This window comes from Aethalodelphis obliquidens, unplaced genomic scaffold (genome assembly GCF_003676395.1).
Source record: "Aethalodelphis obliquidens isolate GAN/ISIS:26980383/991018 unplaced genomic scaffold, ASM367639v1 scaffold40, whole genome shotgun sequence".
NCBI lineage: Eukaryota > Metazoa > Chordata > Mammalia > Artiodactyla > Delphinidae > Aethalodelphis > Aethalodelphis obliquidens.
In genome coordinates this window covers 8,942,555-8,966,303 of record NW_020837984.1, presented here as the reverse complement: position 1 = coordinate 8,966,303, position 23,749 = coordinate 8,942,555, and the positions used below count along the sequence as shown (strand labels likewise).

Genomic DNA, 23,749 nt, shown 5'->3' with positions numbered 1-23,749 from the left:
TCTCTAGTTGTGGCGAGCAGGGGCTAATCTTCGTTGTGGTGCGCGGGCTTTCATTGCAGTGGCTTCTCTTGTTGCGGAGCACGGGCTCTAGGTGCGCGGGCTTCAGTAGTTGTGGCACGTGGGCTCAGTAGCTGTGGCTCACAGGCTCTAGAGCACAGGCTCAGTAGTTGTGGCGCATGGGCTTACTTGCTCTGCGGCATGTGGGATCTTTCCGGACCGGGGCTTGAACCTGTGTCCCCTGCATCGGCAGGCGGATTCTTAACCACTGCACCACCAGGGAAGCCCCAATATAGGTGATTTTAAATAACAAACCCAGCCACATATTTGGGCACCCATGAACACTGTATTGGGCCCTGAGAGATTTATGATATTATCTTTTATGTACAGAGTTAATGACAAGGATGAAAAGATAGATGTCTCCCATCCTCATGGATTTTGAAAATAAAAGGCTAGTTTTCTCGAACAACAGCATGTTTCCAGTAATACACTTAGATTAAGAATATTCCTACTAGCATAAATTTCAGTGGCATTTACCAGTTATGGAGTGTAAATGAATCCTGTCTGCTATAGGGGAATACCTCAAGGGAAGACTAACTACCTTTCTCTTCTGTCATGAAAATGATGGTTCTAATATCATCAATGGCATTAAACTGTTAACAGTATTATCTGCAGCCTATTTAACAGCTAATGTTAAAAGCAAATTATCCACAAAGCATAAATTAAGATTTAAAGTATATGATGTGTTTAATTGCCTAATGTAGGTAATGTTTAAAATTATATTCCGGAGTAGATTGATTCACGAGGTGGATTTTCCTATCCTATTTAAATATGAGAGAATTATGTTTTACCTTGTAACATTTTCTATCTTTTCTATCTTTACTTTCTCTGTGTTTTTTTTTTAAATCATAACCCCTTAGGCAAGCTGGGAAACACGCAAGACTGTTTTCTGAATAGAAACAAAATATTATCTAGAAATTAGAGTCTGAATCATCTTCATTTGAATATGTTTATTTTAGAATGCAGCACTAACAGCATGATGATGAACTGTCACAAATCTGTACCAGGAAGCACACAATCTTTAAAGTGTGTTGTTTTTCCACAAGTAATTTAAGTATAGCATTATTTTATTTGGTGCTAGAATCAAAGACGACATTTAGATTCTTCAGCTTTGGGACACTTAGTAACATGGAAGTGATTGTCTAGTCAGGCAGAGGCAAGAAATTCAAATGCAGTTTCTTTTTCTTCTGCCAGTTCCTTTGCAGTAAGATCCATCTTCTCACGGGAGAAATCATTAATAGGGAGACCTTCAACAACCTTCCAGGTCTTATCCTGTTTGAAAATAATTGCAAATAAGAGATTTATAATTTTTTTTTTAAGATTTTTTTGATGTGGACCACTTTTAAAGTCTTTATTGAATTTGTTACAATATTGCTTCTATTTTATGCTTTGGTTTTATGGTCGTGAGGCATGTGGGATCTTAGCTCCCCGAGCAGGGATCCAATCCACACCCCCTGCACTGGAAGGTGATGTCTTAACCACTGAACCACCAGGGAAGTCCCAAGAGATTTATCATTAAACTAGAATTGATGTTCCAGCAAGCAACAACTTAGTTTGAACTTAATCTAGAGAAGTATGTTTTAAAGTGTGATTCTAAAGAAGCAAATCAAAATCCAGATCTTAACAGATAATTCTGATGAAAACAACACTTGAATCTGAAACTCATTGAATCTAGAAAAAAATCTTTAAACGAGTCTTTAATCAGCAAACATAAAAAAGACTGACTTTAGTACAGTTATAATACAGAGCAACAATACTTAGAACCATTGCTTCATTTAGAAGTAATAGAATATTTGTAGATATCCAATATTAGAAGCATAATATCACAAAATGTGTCTAGTGGGGAGAGTTGCAACTTGCCTTCCGGATTAATTTCAACATTTCAGTGACCTGAAGTTGTGCTTCACATGATTTTAAAGCTGAGAAAAATGTCTAATTTAGTAAAGGAACAACTTTCTAGACTAAATTATACCATTACTAATAAAAACACACAACTGCTTTCCCAGTAGAGGACAGAGGAAAATAACCCAAAATACCTTACCTTGATTGTAACAGGGAATGAGTAAAGCAGATCATCAGGAATACCGTAGGAGTTACCATCAGAGATGATGCCCATGGAAACAAACTCTCCCTGAAAATAACAATGTTTTACATTCTCATGGTGCTAAGGGATTCTGCTTCCCACTAGCTATCTATTTTACATTTGGTAGTGTATATATGTCAATGCCACTCTCTCAGTTCATCCCAACTTACGCTTCCCCCTCCCCATGTCCTCAAGGCCATTCTCTACGTCTGCATCTTTATTCCTGTCCTGCCCCTAGGTTCTTCAGAACCATTTTTTTTTTAGATTCCATATATATGTGTTAGTATATGGTATTTGTTCTCTTTCTGACTTACTTCACTCTGTATGACAGACTCTAGGTCCATCCACCTCACTACAAATAATTCAATTTTGTTTCTTTTTATGGCTGAGTAATATTCCATTGTACACATGTGCTACATCTTCTTTATCCATTCATCCGTTGATGGACACTTAGGTTGCTTCCATGTCCTAGCTATTGTAAATAGAGCTGCGATGAACATTGTGATACATGACTCTTTTTAAATTATGGTTTTCTCAGGGTATATGCCCAGTAGTGGGATTGCTGGATCGTATGGTAGTTCTATTTTTAGTTTTTTAAGGATCCTCCATACTGTTCTCCATAGTGGCTGTATCAATTTACTTTCCCACCAACAGTGCAAGAGGGTTCCCTTTTCTCCACACCCTTTCCAGCATTTATTGTTTGTAGGTTTTTTGATGATGGCCATTCTGACTGGTGTGAGGTGATACCTCATTGTAGTTTTGATTTGCATTTCTCTAATTATTAGTGAGGTTGAGCATTCATTCATGTGTTTGTTGGCAATCTGTATATCTTCTCTGGAGAAATGTCTAGTTAGGTCTTCTGCCCATTTTTGGATTGGGTTGTTTGTTTTTTTTGATATTGAGCTGCATGAGCTGCTTGTATATTTTGGAGGTTAATCCTTTGTTAGTTGCTTCTTTTGTAAATATTTTCTCCCATTCTGAGGGTTGTCTTTTCGTCTTGTTTATGGTTTCCTTTGCCGTGCAAAATATTTTTAAATTTGTTTATTTTTGTTTTTATTTCCATTTCTCTAGGAGGTAGATCAAAAAGGATCTTGCTGTGATTTATGTCACAGAGTGTTCTGCCTATGTTTTCCTCTAAAAGTTTTAGGCCCAATATAGGTTTTAAGAAGGAAAAAAAGTCACCTCTACCATGTGTGCTAGCTGCTTTCCATATTTCATCCCATTACCCTTACAATGCTGTGAGTTAGATGCCATGTAAAAGATGATAAAACAGCTCAGAAAGGTTATGCAACTTTCCCAAGGTTACTCAGCTAGTCAGCAGCTGAGGCGGAATATGAACCTAACCGGCCTGACTGCAAGGCTATGCTTTTTTTTTTTTTTTTACATTATAGCATTAAATGACAAAAATAAAAGAGTGGCCTGTGCAGTTCACTGAGTTCTCACCTCTGGGGTTCCAAACCAGATGTCTCTGACGTGGTCACAGATGGCTTTCGCAGCAGACATTGCACTGGACAGTTTTCGAGCCTTGATGACAGCAGCACCGCGCTGCTGCACAGTCTAGGTAGGGCAGGCAGAGACAGCAGTGTTATTCCTGGGGTGAAAGGCTGAAACCATAGCTTAATGTGTCCCCTCCAAAATCACTCAACTACCCCATGTTGACCTTACTAACCTATTTCACTTAGAAGCACCAGTCTTCCTGAAAAGTGAAAACTATATACCTGTACAGAAAGTTTTACCACAATTCATACAAAGAAACAGATCTCTATAAGATAGCTGGATGACTAGAGGGTATCTAGTTTTTCCCACTTTAACAATCTATCTTGACTGCTACACAATAGATCAGATTGGATTATGACTGCCTTAGTATGACCCCCAAAGAAAATATGCACTCATCAAAGGCCTGCTGTCCTTGAGTTTCCTCCCACCACCCCTTGGGGCCACACTCAGGTCAGTAATGTGGTGTGTCTCTCAAGAGTTCTTAATGCTTGGCTGTGAAGAGAGCCCCCGGATTTTTCTCACCGTGATGAATTCTCCCTTGAGCCAGCTGTCATCTTTCAGAGCTTCATAAACACCAACTTCCTTTCCTTGCAGTTTCACCTTGGCATGGTTGACATCTGGATACTGAGTTGAGGAATGGTTTCCCCAGATGATGACATTCTTTACATCATCAGAAATCACACCAAGTTTAAGAGCAATCTAGTTCAATAGAAAACAAATATATTACTCTGACAAATTTTTTTTTTAAATTTCTAATTGTGACCCGTTTGACAAATGTCCTTAAGATAAAAAGCCTCTGGGGCTTCCCTGGTGGCGCAGTGGTTGAGAGTCCGCCTGCCGATGCAGGGGACACGGGTTCGTGCCCCGGTCCGGGAAGATCCCACATGCCGTGGAGGGCTGGGCCCGTGAGACACGGCTGCTGAGCCTGCGCGTCCGGAGCCTGTGCTCTGCAACGGGAGAGGCCACCGCAGCGAGAGGCCCGCGTACCGCAAAAAAAAAAAAAAAGTTTAAATACAAAATATATATAATACTAAGATTGTAACAGAAGTAACAATCTCTAGCTGTAGGTTCAGAAAGCACTTCAGGATCCTGCATGCCTTGTAGTCACATGAACATCAATTATGTTTTATAGTACAGTGGTACCAGAAGGGTTAAAGTTATGTTTTGAAAGATCTAATAAAATCAGCTTGCTTACTTTGTTAATCACTTGATAAGGTAATGTGAGGAAAAGAAATTATGGTTAGATGGATGTATACAGGCATACCTCCTCTTACTGTGCTTCACTTTATTGCACTTCACAGATACTGTGTTTTTGCAAATTGAAGGTTTGTGGCAACCTTGTGTTGAGCAAGTCTACCAGCACCACTTTTCCAACAGCATTTGCTCACTTCATGTCTCTGTGTCACATTTTGGTAATTTTCACAGTATTTCAAACTTTTTCATTATTATTATATTTTTTATGGTGATCTATGATCAATGACCCTTGATGTTACTATTGTAATTGTTTTCGGGTGCCATGAACCCTGCTCACATATAACAGTGAACTTATCAATAAACGTTGTGTGTGTTCTGACGGCTCCACCGTCTAGCTGTTCCCCTTTCTTTCTCCCTCTCCTTTGAGTCTCCCTATTCCCTGAGACACAAACAATACTAAATTTAGGCCAATTAACAAGCCTACAGTGGCCTCTAAGTCTTCAAATGAATGGAAGAGTTGCACATCCCTCACTTTAAATCAAAAGCTAGAAATACTTAAGTTTAGTGAGGAAGGCTGAAAGCAAGATAAGCTGAAAGCTAGGCCAAACAGCCAAGTTGTGAATGCAAAGGAAAAGTTCTTAAAAGAAATAAAAAGTGCTACTCCAGTGAACACACAAATGATAAGAAAGTGAAACAGCCTTATTGCTGATATGGAGAAAGTTTTAATGGTCCGGATAGACGATCAAACCAGCCACAATGATCAAACCAACCACAACATTCCCTTAAGCCAAAGCCTAATCCAGAGCAAGAGTCTAACTCCCTTCAATTCTGTGAAGGTTGAGAGAGGTGAGGAAGCTACAGAAGAAAAGTTTGAAGCCAGCAGAGGTTGGTTCATGAGGTTTAAGGAGAGATACTGTCTTCACAACATAAAAGTGCAAGGTGAAACAGCAAGTGCTGATATAGAGGCTGCAGCAAGTTATGCAGAAGATCTAGCTAAGATAATTAATGAAGGTGGCTACACCAAGTAACAGATTTTCAATGTAGATGAACAGCCTTCTGTTGGAAGAAGATGTCATCTAGGATCTTCAGAGCTATGGGGGAGAAGTCAATGCCTGGCTTCAAGGCTTCAAAGCTTCAAAGGACAGGCTGACTCTCTTGTTAGGGGCTAATGCAGCTGGTGACTTTTAGCTGAAGCCAAGGCTCACTTACCATTCTGAGAATTCTAGGGCCATTAAGAATTCTGCTAAATCTATTCTGCCTGAGTTCCATCAATGGCACAACAAACCCTGGATGACACCCTATCTGTTGACAACATGGTTTGCTGAATATTTTAAACCTGTTGAAATATTCACTGTTGAAACCCAGTGCTCAGAAACAAAGATTCCCTTCAAAATATTACTGCTCATTGACCACGCACCTGGTCACCAAGAGTTCTGGTGGATAATGTGCCTGCTAACACATCCATTCTTCAGCCCATGGACCAAGGACTCATTTTGACTTTCAAGTCTTATGATTTAAGAAATACACTGCATAAAGCTATAGCTTCCAGAGATAGTGATTCCTCTTATGGATCTGGGCAAAGTCAACTGAAAACCTTCTGGAAAGGATTCATCATTTGAGATGCCATTAAGAACATCTGTGATTCCTGGGAAGAGGGCAAACTGCCAACATTCATTGGAGGAAGTAACTGCAGATATGATGGAAATAGCAAGAGAACTAGAACTAGAAGTGGAGCTTGAATATGGGACTGAATTGCTGCAATCTCATGATAAAACTTTAATGCATGAGGAGTTGCTTCTTACGATGAGTGAAGAAAGTAGTTTCTTGAGATGGAAACTACTCCCAGTGAAGATGCCGTGAAGATTGTTGAAATGACAAGAAAGGATTTAGAATATTATATAAACTTAGTTGATAAAGCAGTGGCAGGGTTTGAGGGGTTTAACTCCCAATTTTGAAATTAGTTCTACTCTGGGTAAGATGCTATCACACAGCATTGTATGCTACAGAGAAATCATTTGTGAAAGGAAGAGTCAATCAATATGGTGAACTTCACTGTGGTCTTATTTTAAGAAATTGCCACAGGCACCCCAGCCTTCAGCAACCACCACCCTGATCAGTCAACAGCATCACCATGGAGGCAAGACCCCCCCGCCAGGTCAGCAAAAAGATTAGGACTTGCTGAAGGCTCAGATGATGGTTAGCATTTGTTTTTCTTTTACCAATAAAGCCTTTTAAAATTAAGGTATGTATATATTTTTTAGACATAATGCTATTGCATACTTAATAGACTACAGTACAAATACAACTTTTATATGCACTGGGAAACCAAAAAATTCATTGACTTGCTTTATTCTGATATTTGCTTTATTGCAGTAGTCTGGAGCCAAGTCCACAATATCTCTAATGTATGCCTGTAATTTGTTCCTAATTAGATAGCAGAATTTATAATGATCTAGAAGAGAAGGTTTTGGAAAAAAATTTTAAAAAGCTGATGTATTAGGGTGACATTGTGAGTGACTTTTCTTTCCTTTATGTTAAAGTAAGAATGAGAGAAAAAAATAGTTGTACCAGAATCCACAGCTTTTGCACACATAAATAACAGCAGCACTGCATCAAAGCTCTGGTTGTGTATTCACCATACAGCAAAGGGAATACACTCTGATATTTTAAAGAAATTTTAAAAACAAGGATACCAATAGCCCCAAACTGGAAACAGCTCAAAAGTCCTTCAAGAATGGTTAAACAAAGTATGACTATTAGCATAACTGACACCATCTCAGGCCCTTACAGTCTCTTCTATCCTTTAAAACTGACCTGTGAAGTGAATCACATCAAGGGCTTTGTAGTTAATAGATACTGTTCAATAAACATGAGGACCAGGTAGCCTCTATGCTCTGCTGGTCCCCAAACAATGATGAAAACCTTCCTTGACATATTCCTGGCGCCCACGAGACTAGTTATCCATTCATAAATCTTAACTTAGAAATGCATGTCCTGTTTCAAAGCACCTACCCCCATACCCTATAGAATCGTCCCCGTGGTCCCTCTGCGGTATGAAGTGCAGCTGCAAATGCTTCTGGATCACTGTCCACCTGATCCTGATCCCACCCTATGAGTAAGTCACCCTATAATAAACTGATCCATTGGTTATATGGAGCTGCCTGCCTCATTTTAAGGTCTCAAAAATACCTTCTCAGTTTGGTGGGCACTTTTTGTTCCCTCTGTCCTCCAACACCAACTGTGGTACATTCATACAATTAAATAAATAAATGGAATAACAATAAAAAGGAATGAACTACTGATACATGTAACAACTTGGATGGATATTAAAGGCATTAAACTCAGTGGAAAAAAAAAAAACCACAGTGTCAAAAGGTTACTTACTGCACAATTCTATTTTTAAAACATTCTCGAAATGACCAAAGTACAGAGTTGGAGAACAGACAAATGGTTGTCAGAGTTTAGGAAAGGAGAGGGAGTGTGTAACCACAAAGAGGCAACATGAATAGGACTTCTTTTGTGGGTGATGGTACAGTTCTGTTTCTTGAAACTATGGTGGTTATAGTAATCTATATATATGATTAAATGTCATAGGATCATCCATAAAGACACAAAAACTGCAGAAATCTGAGTAAAGCTAGTTAACAGTGTTGTGTGTAGTTTAGTCAATTTCCTAGTTTTCATAATTCTCTATAGTTATGTAAGATGTCACCACTGGGGGAAGTGGGTGATGGGTACATGGAATTCTCTGTACTATTTCTGCAACTTCTTCTAAGTCTATAATTATTCCAAATTAAAGAGTAAAAAATAAAATGACAACCAACCAACCAAAAGGAATGAAGATTAAAAAAGCCATTACCTAAAATGTTTGCAATGCCTTGACTCATCTTCACGGTAATTTATTCAGTCAAGTAAGAAGCAAGTTGTGCTTACTTTCACTGACCCTTAAAATAAGTCGAAACTCATTTCTTAAGTCCTCAAATAGATTTAAAAAATAACTTAAAATTCTTTGTTCCTGACATTTAAAATCACTTCTGATCTAAACCCTGCTTCATTTAGAGTTCTGCAAGTATTAGGACTATTAACTACCATATCAGTCTTCACAAATTATTTGGATGGTTGGTTTCTGGGGTACCCAGCTACTGATCTGCTTAGTGGTTGGGGTAGAGTGGTGTGCTGTGCAATGAGTACCATTTTCTGTGTGTGCCATGACCTGAAAGGACTTGCAAAGAACTGTCCTCACTTATATTTAGCTGGCTTCATTGAGAAAAAGGAATATTTATACTGGGGTAAGTGAGCCAAGATGTATATTATCAAAAACTTAGAAACCATAACTCTGCTGAATGTCAGTTTCAGCTGCTCCAAAGTAGGGTGAGGACAAACTGCCTGCAGGCCTATCCTCCCTACAGGAGGCTCCCCTTACTTCCTGTGTCCTATTGGCCACGTCCTCTTATTCTTTAGATCTCCTGAGCTAATCCACTTCTGTCTGGATAGCAAAGGCCAGTACTTTGCACCCAGAGTTTCTGAGAATATCATGCATGTCAAAGCTAGTCTAAACTACCATGTACCCAGGCTAGCAGTTCTTTGCTCCTTCAGACACTTTCACGTCTGTCACACAGATCTGTTAAACAGTTTTTGATTCATTCTCCAGCTCTAGTAATTTTCTTATCTCTGATACCACCAAACTGGTTTCATTGCCAAATTACCTGGTCAGCAGACAACATACGTAGCTCTGGTCTGCAAATACACAGGGGATTTCTGCAGGTGATAAACAGTCACTAGGTAGCTAGGAGCTCTGATTTGCAAACTAAATTATGTAAGACTAGTATCCATTCATGTAAGAAAAATTAATCTTTGGGTTTGTTACTTTTCTCACTGGATTAATAGCCTCTATAGGAGGAGGAAACTTCTAACAGCATTCACTGTACCAGACTGGCATGCTGGAACACGTGCCAAAGTCAAAGTACGATGAGATGCCTCCTTCTTTCCTCACTCAGACTTTCACCCCGCAAGGAAAACTGTTGCAGGCACTGGGACAAAGTATTATTTAGCTGTACTTCTGGAAGCAGAATTTTCCAATGCCTGCCTCCACCAAGGCCTCAGGTCAAACAGCAAAAATGGAAATTTGTCGGTGTCATCATTTTACCTCTTTTTTCCTGTTGTAACTAAGTGAATTGCCATCTGGTAATCCAGAGTCCACAGATGCAACAACTATGATGATCATCTTTTCCTTCATAACTGTTCTACAGTATCCCAATCTCCTGCCTCCAGGCATTTAAACAAACTCCCATTTCTTCCCAGCCCCTGGACACTGGCTAAATAACAAGGAAAAAGACACAGCTCACAGCCCAAAGCCTCTCAGGAAATATTTGCAATTTAAGCTTGTTATCCAAAGACCTTCTAAATTAACTGAGAGATTTCTGAGGTGTGACTCTTCTCAAACCTTGGTTATATCTCTCTTAATCATCATCATCATTATCAATAATAACTAGAGCAGCCAACCTTTACTGAGTTTTTACTATGTGACAGGCACCAGGATAAGGTCTTAACATAGATCTTATCTCAGTTAGTTCACATAACTACCATCTGAGGTAGATTCAATTATTATCCCATTTTATAGCTTGAATATACTTTCTCAGGGTCACAGAGCTAGTGAATGGATTAGGTCACTTGATCCCATTTTGTAAGAACACACATGAGGGTCTGGAGTCAGGCAGACCCTTTTACTGACTCCGTCATTTACTAGCTGTGTGACTTTGAGCAGGTTCCCTGACCTTTCTGGGCTTCACATTTCTTATCTGTAAAACAGTAATAATAACAGATATCTCATATGGCTACTATGAGAAGTAAATGACAAGTCAGATATAAAGCATTCAGCTTAGTGTAGAAACTTAAATGTAAATACTTTTCTCCTTCACTGGGCCCTCCAGAGCTGAAAGCTGTTAGTTTAAAGCAGTGGTTTTGTTAGCCAGACAGTAATAAGGAAGGTATGGGGTTAAACTAGAGGATGTCATGTCTTGCAGGAGTAGAATACTGGGCAATAAGAGAAACTGTAACATGCACTAGACAAGCTTAGGTTAAGAAATAGAGTGTGAATTTCAGAACCCTTCTGTTCTAAGGAGATTGGGAGAAAGGTGAACTATGACCTCCTAGGTCTTCAATGTGGAAACAAAGAATAGGTCTCAGTAATTAATGATTTTAGAAAGAACAAAGAATGTAAGAACAAACAACTGTTATTAGGCATGAGAAGTAACCACAGCAAAGATAACAAATCAGTTATAAAGACTCCCTGTTCTGTCCTATTTGGAAGGTAAAGATCAGCCTGATACACATTCTTGAGCTGTTTTGCAGTGTCCAAAACCCCTCAAGCACTCAGGCACCAGATTAACTGGAGCCTAAGGAATGAGTCTTTGCTGACCCCTGTGATTTCACTCAACTAGGCACCTGGATTTTGTCAACCTAGGGTGACCTTTGCCTCATTTTAATGCTAAAATCTCCACCCCAAGGGCTGGAATTTCTGTCATTTTTGAACATGCAAGGCATGTATGTTTGAGCATGTTGTTGTACTGCACAAGTGCATCTAGAACTCCACCTTTACATTGAAGATTACACTCACCCTTTCATGAATATACATGTACCCTTAGCTTAAAATGTCCCTGATCTGGCTATTTGGAAAGACAGTGCTTTGAGAGCTATCTACCTGTTTCCTTATTTGTCACAAGGAATAAACACTTCTGCTTTGACTGAAAGTACTTGGTATGATCATTGGCGATGCACCCCAAGTGATGGACCCACTGAATCTGGTAACAGTTTTTCAACTTAGACCTCACACCATCATTTGGTAAAAATAGTTTTCTTGAAACTCAATAATGTTGTCTTCTCTAGAAGAAAAAGAACTAAATTCATAGACCTATCTAGAAGATGAGCTATGGATAAGGAGGATGGCCAGAAAGGCGCTAGGGAAAAGGAAAGAGGTTATGTCCAAGAACTAGAACTTTGTCATGACATCTAAGGGCACTGGGATTGTCTAGATCTGAGAAAGCCTAGGAAACTAGCACAGATGAGTGGCATGGCCTCTAATTAAAAAAAAGTTATTGTTAATACCCTGGTCACTGACTGCTTAGCATATTTATCTAAGGCTCCAAGGGATAAGGAAACTGGATAACAATTGAAATTTAGCTACTAAGTAGTGAAAACTAGGAAATTTTATGGAAACATGTAGAGTATGAGGATATAAAAATGAAAATGAAATTAAATATAAAATTAAAATCAAGCTCGCATGCTTAGCAGTAGGGAAAAAAGCAGAACCACATATAATACACAAAGCTCAAGTTTTTCTATTATAATCTCCTATACATCTGACAAAAATAATTTGTGTGCCGTCATATGAATTATCTATGCTTATGACTAATTTTTAACCACTGTACTAAGAGGACATTAGCAATGATATGTAATTAAAGTTAGGAAATGAAATATAGTTGAGAAAATTAAGTACAAAGTTCAGCTACTTTAAGAGATAGATTTAAAGATGTCCTAACAAATTGGAATAGCTTCCTACTAAAACAAAACAACAAGAAAAAAGCACAAACTATGATTCAGCTACTTTAAAAGTGAGAGAAAAAGGGTTTCAAGTTGAACATTCATAAGATTTGAAAAGGCATCTTTCTTACCTGAGCTTTAGCTCGGTTGTGATCCAAACGAGTCAAGCAACTGAAGTTCTCCTTGGGGATGGACGGTGCCGACTTGGAGGCAGTCAGGCAGTTGGTATTGGCCGGGTTTCCCACCACGATAACCTAGGATGTAGGCGAGGCACAGGAGAGCTACAGACCATAACTGATTAACTAAACCAACTTAGAATATGACTCACATGTAACACATAGCCTTCGTACCAAGTTTGTGTACGCTAAATATGTATAGTTATTATTGCAGTTTCTAGTTTCTAGTAGGTTTCTATCCTCCGTTCTAATAACTTTTCCCCCTTGTTAGCATTTGGTGCGACTACTAAAAACATTTACTAAAACCACCGTTATGTACACAAGTCATTTTGTTTTCTGCCAAAACAGAGACAGCATTTATCTAGTTGCCATAAAAAACTAGTAATCTAGGGCTCTATCTCAGAGTTCTATTCAATCATAAAAGTTTTCCTTCTTATAAAAGTAGTCCAAGAAAGAAATTCTACTTGAGAAGTTTACTTTAGGACAATGATTTGCCCTGATGAATGAAAAGTGTTTCTCAGTTTTGCCTAATCCTAAGAATTAACTGGGTTAGTTGCTAAAATACCAGGTCCCACCATTTCACACCCATTGAATCAACCTGTAGGAGAAAGCACTTCAGGCTTTTTTCTTTTTTTTTTTGGAAGGGGTAGGTATAGGATGCCGTAAATTACAATACAGCATAGGAAAATGTATACATGAACATGTTTTACAAGTCTTAAAAATCTTTAATAAAATGATAAAAAAACTTACTGTGAAATATCAAACTTACAGAAAAGCTGTAAGCATATTACAAAGACTAACTCCCACATTACTTGTACCCAGATTCTCCAATTTGCCCCATCTCTTTCACTTTCTGTGCACGTGCAAATGCGCGCGCGCACACACACACACACACACACACACACACACTGCCCTTAGTCTTTTTTTTTGGCCTATTTGAGAGCAAGCTGTAGATATGATACTCCGCTATCCCTAACTACTCCACTGTCGGTGTATATTTCCCCCAAGAAAGACACTTTTGGCTAAGAGGCAATTACTATGCAAGCAGTACTACAACTCCAAGCAACCTTGTAATTTTTTTACTAAGAGACCTGGGGATTTCTACCCAACTCATTTCTATTATTTTCTGTTAATGACTACAGAAAATAAAAGTTAACTATTTGAAATAAAGTCTGCAGAAAGCAAAAATTCAGGTGTCTATGAAGTATTATAAAAGAACATTATAAATGGCAACATTAAAAAACCTTATGAAATTTTCTTTTACCTTTCTTTGAATTCAGAATTGGGTGGAAGAAGTGTATCAAAACCAGAAAAATCTCTAACTAGCAAGCCCTTTTGCTATGACAATTAAGTTCTAGGTAACTGATACTTAATTGGTAAAAAGAGGCTTTACTGTAATAATAACACAAATTTAGAAACCAAAATAAATAGGTTGAACACAGAGACAGAATAGGAAGTCATACTGACTCAGCTCCTCAAGAGACAAACATATCGAAATTCCTCTGGACTTGAGAAAAAGTGAGCATTCAGAAGCCCCTACCTCCTGTGACTAAAAACAGACACAGCTTATAGCCATCTCCCTTCACAATCACAAACACAAATCCAAATGTCTGAACAAATAGTTCCACACAGCTAAAAGGCACCAGAAAGTTCTGTGCCTTCTCTATAGGTTTACAAACTAATATTAAATCTCCATGTCATGGTAATAGGCAGAATATTTTTGAGCCCCTCAGAATACAGATTTCTACACTATATGAACAAAACCTAGAAAGGGAGGCCTAATGGAGCAAAACTCTGTATCTGTATTTACTGACCATCGCACAGAACTGGGGAAAAAAAAAGGCAAATACTTTCATTTTCACTTAAATGTTGAAAGCAGAAGTTTCAAATGCTGATAATAAAAAACCCAATAAAAGACTGCATTGGTCACCTTAACTGACTTCTTGGCATATTTGTCCAAGGCTGCACCCTGGCATTTGAAGATTTTCACATTTGCTTTGAGTAAATCTTTCCTCTCCATGCCATCCCTTCTTGGCATGGAGCCCACAAGAATGGCCACATCCAGGTCTTTGAAGGCAATCTCTTCTTTATCTGTTGCGATGACATCTGTGAACATGGCAATAAATATGCAGAGCTACTTAAACGCCAAAGTCTGAGGTTTTCTTTTTCATACTGAATCTACCCAGTAACTCTTTCACTTTGTAGCAAATGTTTACTTTTACAAATCACATTGATCAAAGTTTTAGGGGCCTAAAAAAAGAAAGGCAATATATTAATTCAACAACCATAACATCAGCAGAAATGTCAATACATTTGTTTTGCTTTTCCTATTTCAATAATTATCTTAATTTCAAAACTCTATAGCTTTTATCTTTTATCATGATGCAAGGTAACTTTCAGGGCAACATTAATTATTCACATTAATTACCACAGATAACACAAAAGAGAAAATAATTCACCTAACTTTTAAGTTATAATTACTTTAATTCTAAGATATCAATCAAATTAAAACAATGCTTATTGAGAAGTTTTTGCAAGGAATAACACTAAGAGATTTCTTTTGTCAAATTTAAACACTTTACACATGAAGACAATGAGGCTTAAAGAGATTAATTAGCTGCCTATCAAAAAGGAGTGGGGCTATAAGTCAAGATTGGTCCAGATTTCAACCGCTATGCTGCAGTGTCAGTCCAATACACCACCTGCTTTTTGATTGAAGAACATACAGTTGACCCTTGAATAACACAGGTTTGAACTGTGCAGGACCAGTTATATGTGGATTTTTTTCCCACAGTAAATACTATAGTACTGTACAATCTGAGGTTGATTGAACCTGTGGATACAGAGGATCCGTGAACAGAGGGCCAACTAGAAATTGTACTTGGATTTTCCACTGCAGGGAAGATTGGCACCACTAAGCCCTGAGTTGTTGAAGCGTCAGCTATATATCATGGCTTTCTTTTGGTGACTGTATTAAAAAGGCCATGTGCTATAGACTGAATGTTTGTGTCCATATAAAATTCATATGTTGAAACCTAATTCCCAGTGTGATAGTATTAGGAAGTAGGCCCTTTGGGAAGTGATTAGGTCATGAGGGGGAGCCCTCATGAATTGGGATTAGTGCCCTTATAGAAGAGGCCTCAGAGAGCTCCCTCACCCCTTTTGCCATGTGAGGACACACTGAGAAGATGGCTGTCTGTGAACCAGGAATTGGGCTCTCACCAGACACACAATCTATTGGCTCTTTGATTTCTGACTTCCCAGCCTCCAGAACTGTAAGAAGTAATTTCTTTTGTTTATAAACCACTCAGTCTATGGTATTTTTGTTATAGCAGCCCAAAGGTACTAAGACAATCAGGGTACAGTGTTGTCACTGATAAATTTTTAGACCAGGAACTTGTGTCAGTCAGGCTTCTGTAAGTCCCCAAATAGGTATACATAAGAGCACCAGCTGGAGAAAAAATATCCATCTTCTTCCCAGCCATGCACCCTTATCTGCTGAACCTTCCCTTCCCATCATATTCACAGCTGACCAAGGACAAGCCAACTGTAACCTGGGCCCACTAGAGAGAGCAGAGAGAACTCTGTAGAGAAGGGAATAAAAATGGAAAAAGCAACAGAGGAGGTTGATTTGGAAACAGTGCGTGAGGAAAGGGAGCCAGCAGAATAGCTTGGACAGGGTAATGCATTCTCTTACATAACTAAGCAACCAAATGATTGAGATGGCAGAGTACCCCTTCTACTAAATGTTTATTGAACAGATATATGAATTCTGAACATTGTTTCTCTTGGGCGTGTTTACATTTTTGATTTGTGCAATCCTCTTTGAGAGTATTATTAATTAATCTTTACTCTCCCTCCCCCCAAAAAAGACGATGAAGGTATAGCTAAAGAAAAATATTCAAATTAGTTTACAACCTGACCTAATATTTTAATGGACCTTTCAACCAAATTTAGGATTTCTGTCTTACATTTGTTACTTGTTCATTGAGTCTCAAAGGCTCTTAGCAGAACTCTTTCTCAAACCATGGCTTTAGGCTTTCTCAAACCATGTAGTATAAGATTAGAACAATTTATATTATATCTTAACCTGACAACTGGCAGATGGGGTGGGACTATATATGGGGACCAACCAATTTCTAGTCCCCAAGCAGCATATGGTTCTGGAAAACATCATTTAGAGTTGAAAAAGTTCTCCATTACAGGACACTACTATTACTATTTAAATAGAATTTAAATAATAACAGTGTGGACAATCTCAGGTGGATAACCCTTGTGCAATATTATACTTAATTGGTAAAATAAATTACATATAGGCATGTTGGGAAAAAAGTATAATCTTTTATATTATACAGGTTATTTCACACTTTTACCCTTATTTATTCTTGGTATATATCTTAACAAGTAGTTGTAGTTCAAAAAACAAAAACTTTTTATGAAATAATTTCTAACTGAGAGGCCAGCTAACAAAACTCTAAAATCTGTTTTTTTAAGATGTAAAATACTATAAAATCCCTTTCTCCTCCACTCCCCAACTCACCTTTCAGGAGGGGAAGGGCACAGTCTTGCAGCTCCATCAGGACACCATCCAGGACACCCATCATGGGAGTAATATCCAACAGCACGAGAATGATAGGCTGCCAAATAAATAGCAAGGACAGCATCTGTCAGTGTAGGTTATGTCACTTAGTCACAGAAAAAGTCCTTTCACAGAGTTTTTGCTAATTGGTGTGTGTATGTGTATAATTCCCATTAATTAGTCATAATTATTTTAGGAAGTCAGGTGTCTAACATCAGGTGTCCTTTAAATAGGAATGCTTATAAAACCAGCAATGGTTTGCTAAACACAGTAAGAGGAATCACCATTACTGAATTTTAAAGGAGTACATGGAAGAAATATCAAGTTGAAGTGACATGCCACACCTCGCTCTTTTTGTTGATGGCTGTATATCTAATTTCAGTTCACAGAGAGCTAAGCACAGTATCTGGCATGAAGGAAGAACTTGATATCCATGGGTGAAGAGAATGGATAAATGAATACTGTATGAAAGGATTTTAGTGTACATTAATCAGACCTGCTGGAATAGGGGGTGCCTGCTTCAAACTGGGAAGCCTATGTGCCTGTCCAACTCTTTTGGGTCTTAAGACCACTTATGAACAAGAAAGTGCTGATTCAGCAACTTTCTCTCCCACGTGACTCTCCCTAACAGTTACTGTCATTATGATACCTGCTGGCTGCACCAAGTCAACTGAACAGTAGGAGGAATAGTTCTAATTTGCAAAGCATTTTCAATGCCCAGAGAGGTGCATATAAATAAGCTACCAGATTCCACTTATAGCCATGTGCCTAATACATTCGTTGGGATTATCCATTCCTTTACCATTTAAACATTTCTTTGCAACTAAATACAGGGTTTCATTGAAAATGTTCTTACTTTTACTTAAGATTTACAGACACTTGCCCCTACCTGGTCTTTACCGAAGACAGATCCATTTCCAATACTGTATAGGAGTGAATAAGCAATTTGACCAGCTGCTCCAGTCACAAGGACTCGGATTGGTTCAGACTGTAATGAAAGAGACCCATTAACACCTTATTAAAAAACGCTATTTTACCCTAAACATATTCAGAATATTCTCTATAATAAGACAACCACATACTTTAAAAGCTAATGTAAAATTTTAAAGACTCTTCGCATCTGGCTTAGTAGAAGACGTTTATCCCAGACTTGTCCCAGTAAACACAGCATGCACAAAGCAACTAAGCAACTTCTGGAACATGTGTCCTTTGGCTGCATATTTATGTGGTGTTATTTAACTCTCCCTGCTGTCTTGGATTTACTTACAAAATCTTATCCATCTTTTTTAGGATATTTTACCACTAAAATAGGCCTAACGATGTTGATGTGCATTATGTGAGGATACAAACCCTGGTGGCCACTAGAACCTTACAAATCCTCTTATGCAAATCCCCCACTCCCTTCTGCTGAAAAGAATCCTTCACACCAGGAAGAGGAATAATAGCGGTTACAAATTTCCATTTAGAAGGAGCCAGAAAGTTTTTATAAAACTATTAATCGTGATTCAACTTAACTACTTGGAGGAAGAAAAAATAAGCTTATATTTATTTAAGGAGAAAGAAAAATGAAAAAATGTTAATATCTGGATTGTAAAAAATTCTAGCATTAATTAATAAATAACAGTAGCAACGTGTGGTAACAGTTGACAACCTGATTTTAAGGGAAAATTAATATTAAAGGGGAGGAAGGGGAAAAAGTACAAAGAACATATTAGTTATAATAGATGGTAGTCATCTTACAGACCCTGAATAAAATATGAACATATGGACAAAAAATATATATAACTAATTCAAAGTGATGACCCTGAGTCATTAAAAATAAGTTAAATTAAGCTCAGAGAATTAAAAAGATAGAAATATTTCTATTAAAAAGAGCTGAACAAAAATGCCTGGAAACTTAATGGGTAAGTTTAATTAGATGGAAAAATTCAATCAAGGGAATTATTCCTTTCTCTGACAATACTGGGTAAATGTACTTCCACTCTGTGTCACCTCTATAGTTACCCACACTAGAGAAGTGGCTGAAGTGACTGGGGATAGAGGATTAGATTTCTTTATATTTAGAATTCCCTCTTAGAGAGGGGTCATGCTTCTAGGATAGGAGACTATGACCTGAAGGTTCCTTCTAACCTTCAAACCCTAACCTCTGGAGGTCAGCAGCACTTAGCAATCTGGTACCCATAGAATTCAGAGGAAGAAAAGTCTCAGGAAAGTGTCAACTGTTGTAGAGAAATGCATCTGAACACAGCAGACTATGTATGTGTTTCTTCTTCAGAGAGGTGACCAGGGTGAAAGTGGAGAAAAAGGGAAAAAACTATGGAGAGTTTCTTCCTGACCTTCTGGGTCTCTTGTCCATACTCTTCACCAACTTCCCCTTATGCTTTAATATCTCTAAATATACAAAATACGATAATTCCCCCAATAATCCAATTTTAATACAATACATATTTATGTTCCCAAATAGACTTTAGGTTTATAAAGAGCACTGTTATTGTATATATTTATTTTCTATCACATGGTCTTTACATGTTTTAAATTCTGTCATTTTCCCCTCTTTCCTTGAAGTATAGCAGGTGAGGAAAAAGAAATAGAGGAAGAAATGATTCCCCCTCCCTCTTTAGAATGCAAGCTCTTTAAGGACAGGGGCTTTGTCTACTTTATTTACTGTTGTATCCCAGCTGCCTAGAACAATGCCTGGCATGTAGTTAGAGCTCAAACATTTGCTAAAGCTCAAATATTTGCTGGATCTTGTAAAATTACTATCAAAACCTTGGAAATGTAAAAGAATTGTTTGGAAGCAAACCCAACATGCTTTAAAAATTGTTTTATTCATATATACTTGCATTGAGAAGGCTGGAAATAATGACAATAATTCCAGCTATGGTTAGCAAAATTATTTATGTCATTAGTTCTAATGAAAGTCTTCTTTTATTACATAACTTGTACTATTTTAGGCCAGAGACTCCATTAGTGAACCATATGCAAGAAACAAGAGGATAATATTTTTTTAAAACAGGGGGCTAGAGAGGCAGTAGAGTGTGACAGTTAGAGATGGCCTCTAGAGCCACACTTTCTGGTTCAAATCCTGATTCCTCAACTCAGCTGTATGTTCTTAGGCAAGTTACTGTATTGTTTCTCCATAGTAAAATGGAGATAATAATAGCAGCTACCTGACAAATAAGGTAGTCGTAAGGATTGAGAGAGTTAACATACAAAGCAGTAAGAACAGTATGTAGCAAGCACTATAATTATAGGTCTCAGGTTTTTCCTCTAAGGACTCTTGTAGCCTGAGGCTGTTACTCTCCACTAGACTGTGAAACTTCCGGAGAACAGTCTGCCTCTGACTCAAATTTGCACTCCCATATAGCATTCAACAAGGATTTGTTGAATGAAGGAAAGTTAGAGTTAAGAAAAGCATAAACACATGCTACTTCAATGAAAGCAAGCTACGATAAGCAATGAAGGGAAAAGTAAACATTACTATCTGTAAAGCTTAACCTCCCAGAAAGTCAGGTAGATGGTTAGAAAAGAATAGTCAATTTTAGGCATTTATTTTAGCTACTAAAAAAATGGGTTCAAAGTACCACAGTCCCTAGTGAAGGGGTTGTGGGCAACTAATGAACAGGCACAAATTCCACCTGAGCAGTTTCCTTCTTCTCTATCACTGAGCAAATTATTTTCACAGGTAGGTGATTCCATCTTGTTAAGAGTAGTATGAAGCCCAGTGTCTGAAATGTCTGGTGATGAAACAGGAAAGAAGTGCCTATTTGGTTCTGTCTGCTCTTTGCAACGTTGCAGTAGAAAAGCAGGAGGGCGGGAGATTCCCACTGACATTTTCACAATGTTACAGTGTGAAGATAGGTTACTATTCTTTGCTTAGATATCTGGGCAGTCTGCCAAGATCCAAGGAAGGAATGTCTTTGCTCTTGGCAGGGCACTAATGACCTTCGTGCAGATGCAGGCTCTGTCTTGGGCATGTGTTCAAGTGTCAGTTGTAAAGCTTGAATTTAAGTGTTCCTTCTGTTATTCTACAGAAAGACCCATGTGTTCCTTTTTTACTTTCTCATTTATATATATTTCTGTAATATAAAAGACAAACAGTATTCAGATTCCTTCATACAGTTTATTCTTGCTTGTCATTCCCTATGGACACAAGGAAAGAATTGACTCCTTGAAAAAAACCTGATTTTAATAGCTTACAAAAGATGGCTCTTTTCTAACTCAGTGATTGTTCACACACTCTCCTGAGCAGGCAGGGAGATTGAGTCATGTGAGAATTTGCCATCAGTTTCAGCAAAATGGCAGGAAGGTTCTTCCTCATGGACATTATTTGGTGCTGGAGTGATCTTCCTGGGGTGAGGCCTGGCTTGATATACTGTGTAGAAAAACAAAGCAAGAATGGGGGCCCAGGAGCTTTCTGTGACCTTGGGAAAATCATTTGACCTCACCAGGTTATGTTTTAAGATTAGAAGAAATAATTTCCAAATTCCCTTCCAATTCTAGAACTACGATATTCTCATTGTAAAACCATCAAGTAATATAAATGCTGATACCTAGTTTAGTTTGTATTTGCAGTATGAGCTTGTATCTTCATCCAGAACCTCAGCAACTAAAAATAAATTTTCAGAATGACTTGATATGTGTCTGAATGATACAATATGGTAAAATGGAAAGTATGCGAGATCCTTGGGGGCAAACTGTTGTATGACCTTGAGCAAATCACATTCTTTTTGGGTTTCAATAAACTCAATTTTAAGATGGTCAAGATTTTTTTTTAAAAGGTTCCAACCAGTTTTAAAATTATTAAGTCTGAGGTTCTCTGATAATAAGTACCTCTGCATTCTTGCTAAGATTACTAGGTCAGGGGGCTTCCCTGGTGGCACAGCGGTTAAGAATCTGCCTGCCAATGCAGGGGACACGGGTTCGAGCCCTGGTCGGGGAAGATCCCACATGCCGCAGAGCAACTAAGCCCGTAAGGCCACAACTAAAGAAAGCCCACACACAGCAACGAAGACCCAACGCAGCCATAAATAAATAAATAAATTAAAAAAAAAAAAGATTACTAGGTCAGAAACCACTGAAACCATCATTTAAATGACTAATTATGTTATCTGACAAAATAAGTAGGAAACCTAGGTTTAACACTTACTGAGAATTAGAAGCTGTCCCCACTGGCTCCCTTATGAAGGTGGAAGAAGTAATCCCCTTGCCCTGAAAACACGTCTTTTCAGGTTCTGGAAATGTTCCAATTCCTTCAAATATTTTTCCACATTCCCCACTCATTTTAGTATTTTGAAATAACAGAGGAAAAACAGTTTCAACTACAAATACAGTACTGAAGCAATTTCTCTCAGTTTGATGTCAAATGTCACCTTCAAACAGCATGCTGATTATTCCTACGTCAGTACCCTCACCAACCTCCCTTCTCCCTTTCAGCAGAGACAAGATACCCATATCTTGGTATCCAAAGCTTCATGAAACGATGGTTTTATTGTGTAACATTTAAAAGTAGTGGTTCTAGAATTCCTAACACACAGATCAGTAAAAAAAAAAAAAAATGCACTAATTATTTGCATAGGGGCACCGTCACTGCAACATGTCCAGGTACGACAAAAGGAGATCAATGAACAGGTTTTAAATAACATTTCGTGAAATTAGATATGGCGGAAACACTTCTCCCGAAAACGTAGATCGCAATCCCGAGCATCTGGTAAGCACTACCTTTGCAGTGAGGGCCTTCTGCTTTCAAGGGCTTTGTGACAAAAGCCCTTAAAAACACTGTGGGCTTAAGAGGAGAAAAAGAGGTTAGGGTCCAACACCCCCTCTCATTTCAAACCTTATCGTCCTTCTCAAACCCCTATACCGTGCTTTGGAGAAAATCCGCAGCTTCGTATTCTGTACCCCCAACATACAGAACGACTGAGATCGCGCCTCTCCAAGGACAGAGATGTCTCTAAAGTCCTTCTAAGAACCCCCAGCTGTAAATCAACCCCTTCCCAATTACCGGGTCCCTGCGACAGTCCCCAGATGAGTCGGGGCTTTCCAAAGGGCGCGAAGGACAATCCCTTGCACAGCCTTCCCCCAACAGTCCTTAAAACGCAAGAAACTCCACACACGGGCGCGAAGGTCGGAGGTGGGCAGCATGCAGAGGCCCACACTCACCATGACTGGGAACTGCGCAGACACTTTTCTGCACCTGCAAAAGGAGCTTCAGGGAGTCCGGTCACCTCTATCGTGGAACCGACTCGGAAAAGGCGAGTGATGTTAGAAAGAAAAGGCTCGGCTCCCGGATGCGGAGGCCTCTGGGAACTGTAGTTTAAGCAGCCCTAATTCTGGCGCAATCTCCAATGCATTTCCTTCGAGTGTTGAACTACACTTCCCGAGGTCAGATTGTCTTCTCACGCCCTGCTCCTTGCGCTCTTCGCCGATTGCAAAGTAGTTCCCGAGGGCGGGCCGCTGTGATTGGAGGACGGCGACGAGCGGAGGATTTGGGCTCAGGAAAAAAGGCCCTGCCGGATGGCGCCTAGCAATTGGCGAGAGGGGAGGCGAGTGTAACTCGAGGGTGGAGAGACAGAGCCCTTAGCTCCAGCGCTCTCCCGTAAGCTGCTAAGACTTTATCCTCCC

At 38.8% G+C, this 23,749-nt stretch overlaps 2 protein-coding genes across 3 annotated transcripts in view; one reads left to right on the top strand and one right to left on the bottom strand.

Moving 5' to 3' along the window:
* Nucleotides 1-992: 992 nt before the first annotated feature.
* On the bottom strand, nucleotides 993-23,749 carry MDH1 (malate dehydrogenase 1). 2 transcript variants are annotated; one of them, XM_027131808.1, is made up of 9 exons: nucleotides 23,288-23,749; nucleotides 18,015-18,113; nucleotides 17,087-17,183; nucleotides 14,477-14,652; nucleotides 12,502-12,624; nucleotides 4,160-4,336; nucleotides 3,584-3,697; nucleotides 2,099-2,188; nucleotides 993-1,329 (listed from the first exon to the last, which is right to left on the bottom strand). In XM_027131808.1, exons 1-9 carry the CDS (start codon nucleotides 23,288-23,290, stop codon nucleotides 1,204-1,206), a joined length of 1,005 nt encoding a protein of 334 aa, XP_026987609.1. In that variant the 5' UTR covers nucleotides 23,291-23,749; the 3' UTR covers nucleotides 993-1,203. The 2 variants fall into 2 exon arrangements, with proteins under 2 accessions (XP_026987609.1, XP_026987610.1); XM_027131809.1 differs by lacking the exon at nucleotides 23,288-23,749 and adding an exon at nucleotides 23,130-23,250.
* Nucleotides 23,642-23,749, top strand: part of WDPCP (WD repeat containing planar cell polarity effector) — a 276,699-nt gene continuing 276,591 nt past the window's right edge. Inside the window, exon 1 of the mRNA XM_027131634.1 lies at nucleotides 23,642-23,676. Within this exon, the coding sequence (XP_026987435.1) occupies nucleotides 23,642-23,676 (35 nt within the window). The remainder of the gene's footprint in view (nucleotides 23,677-23,749) is intronic.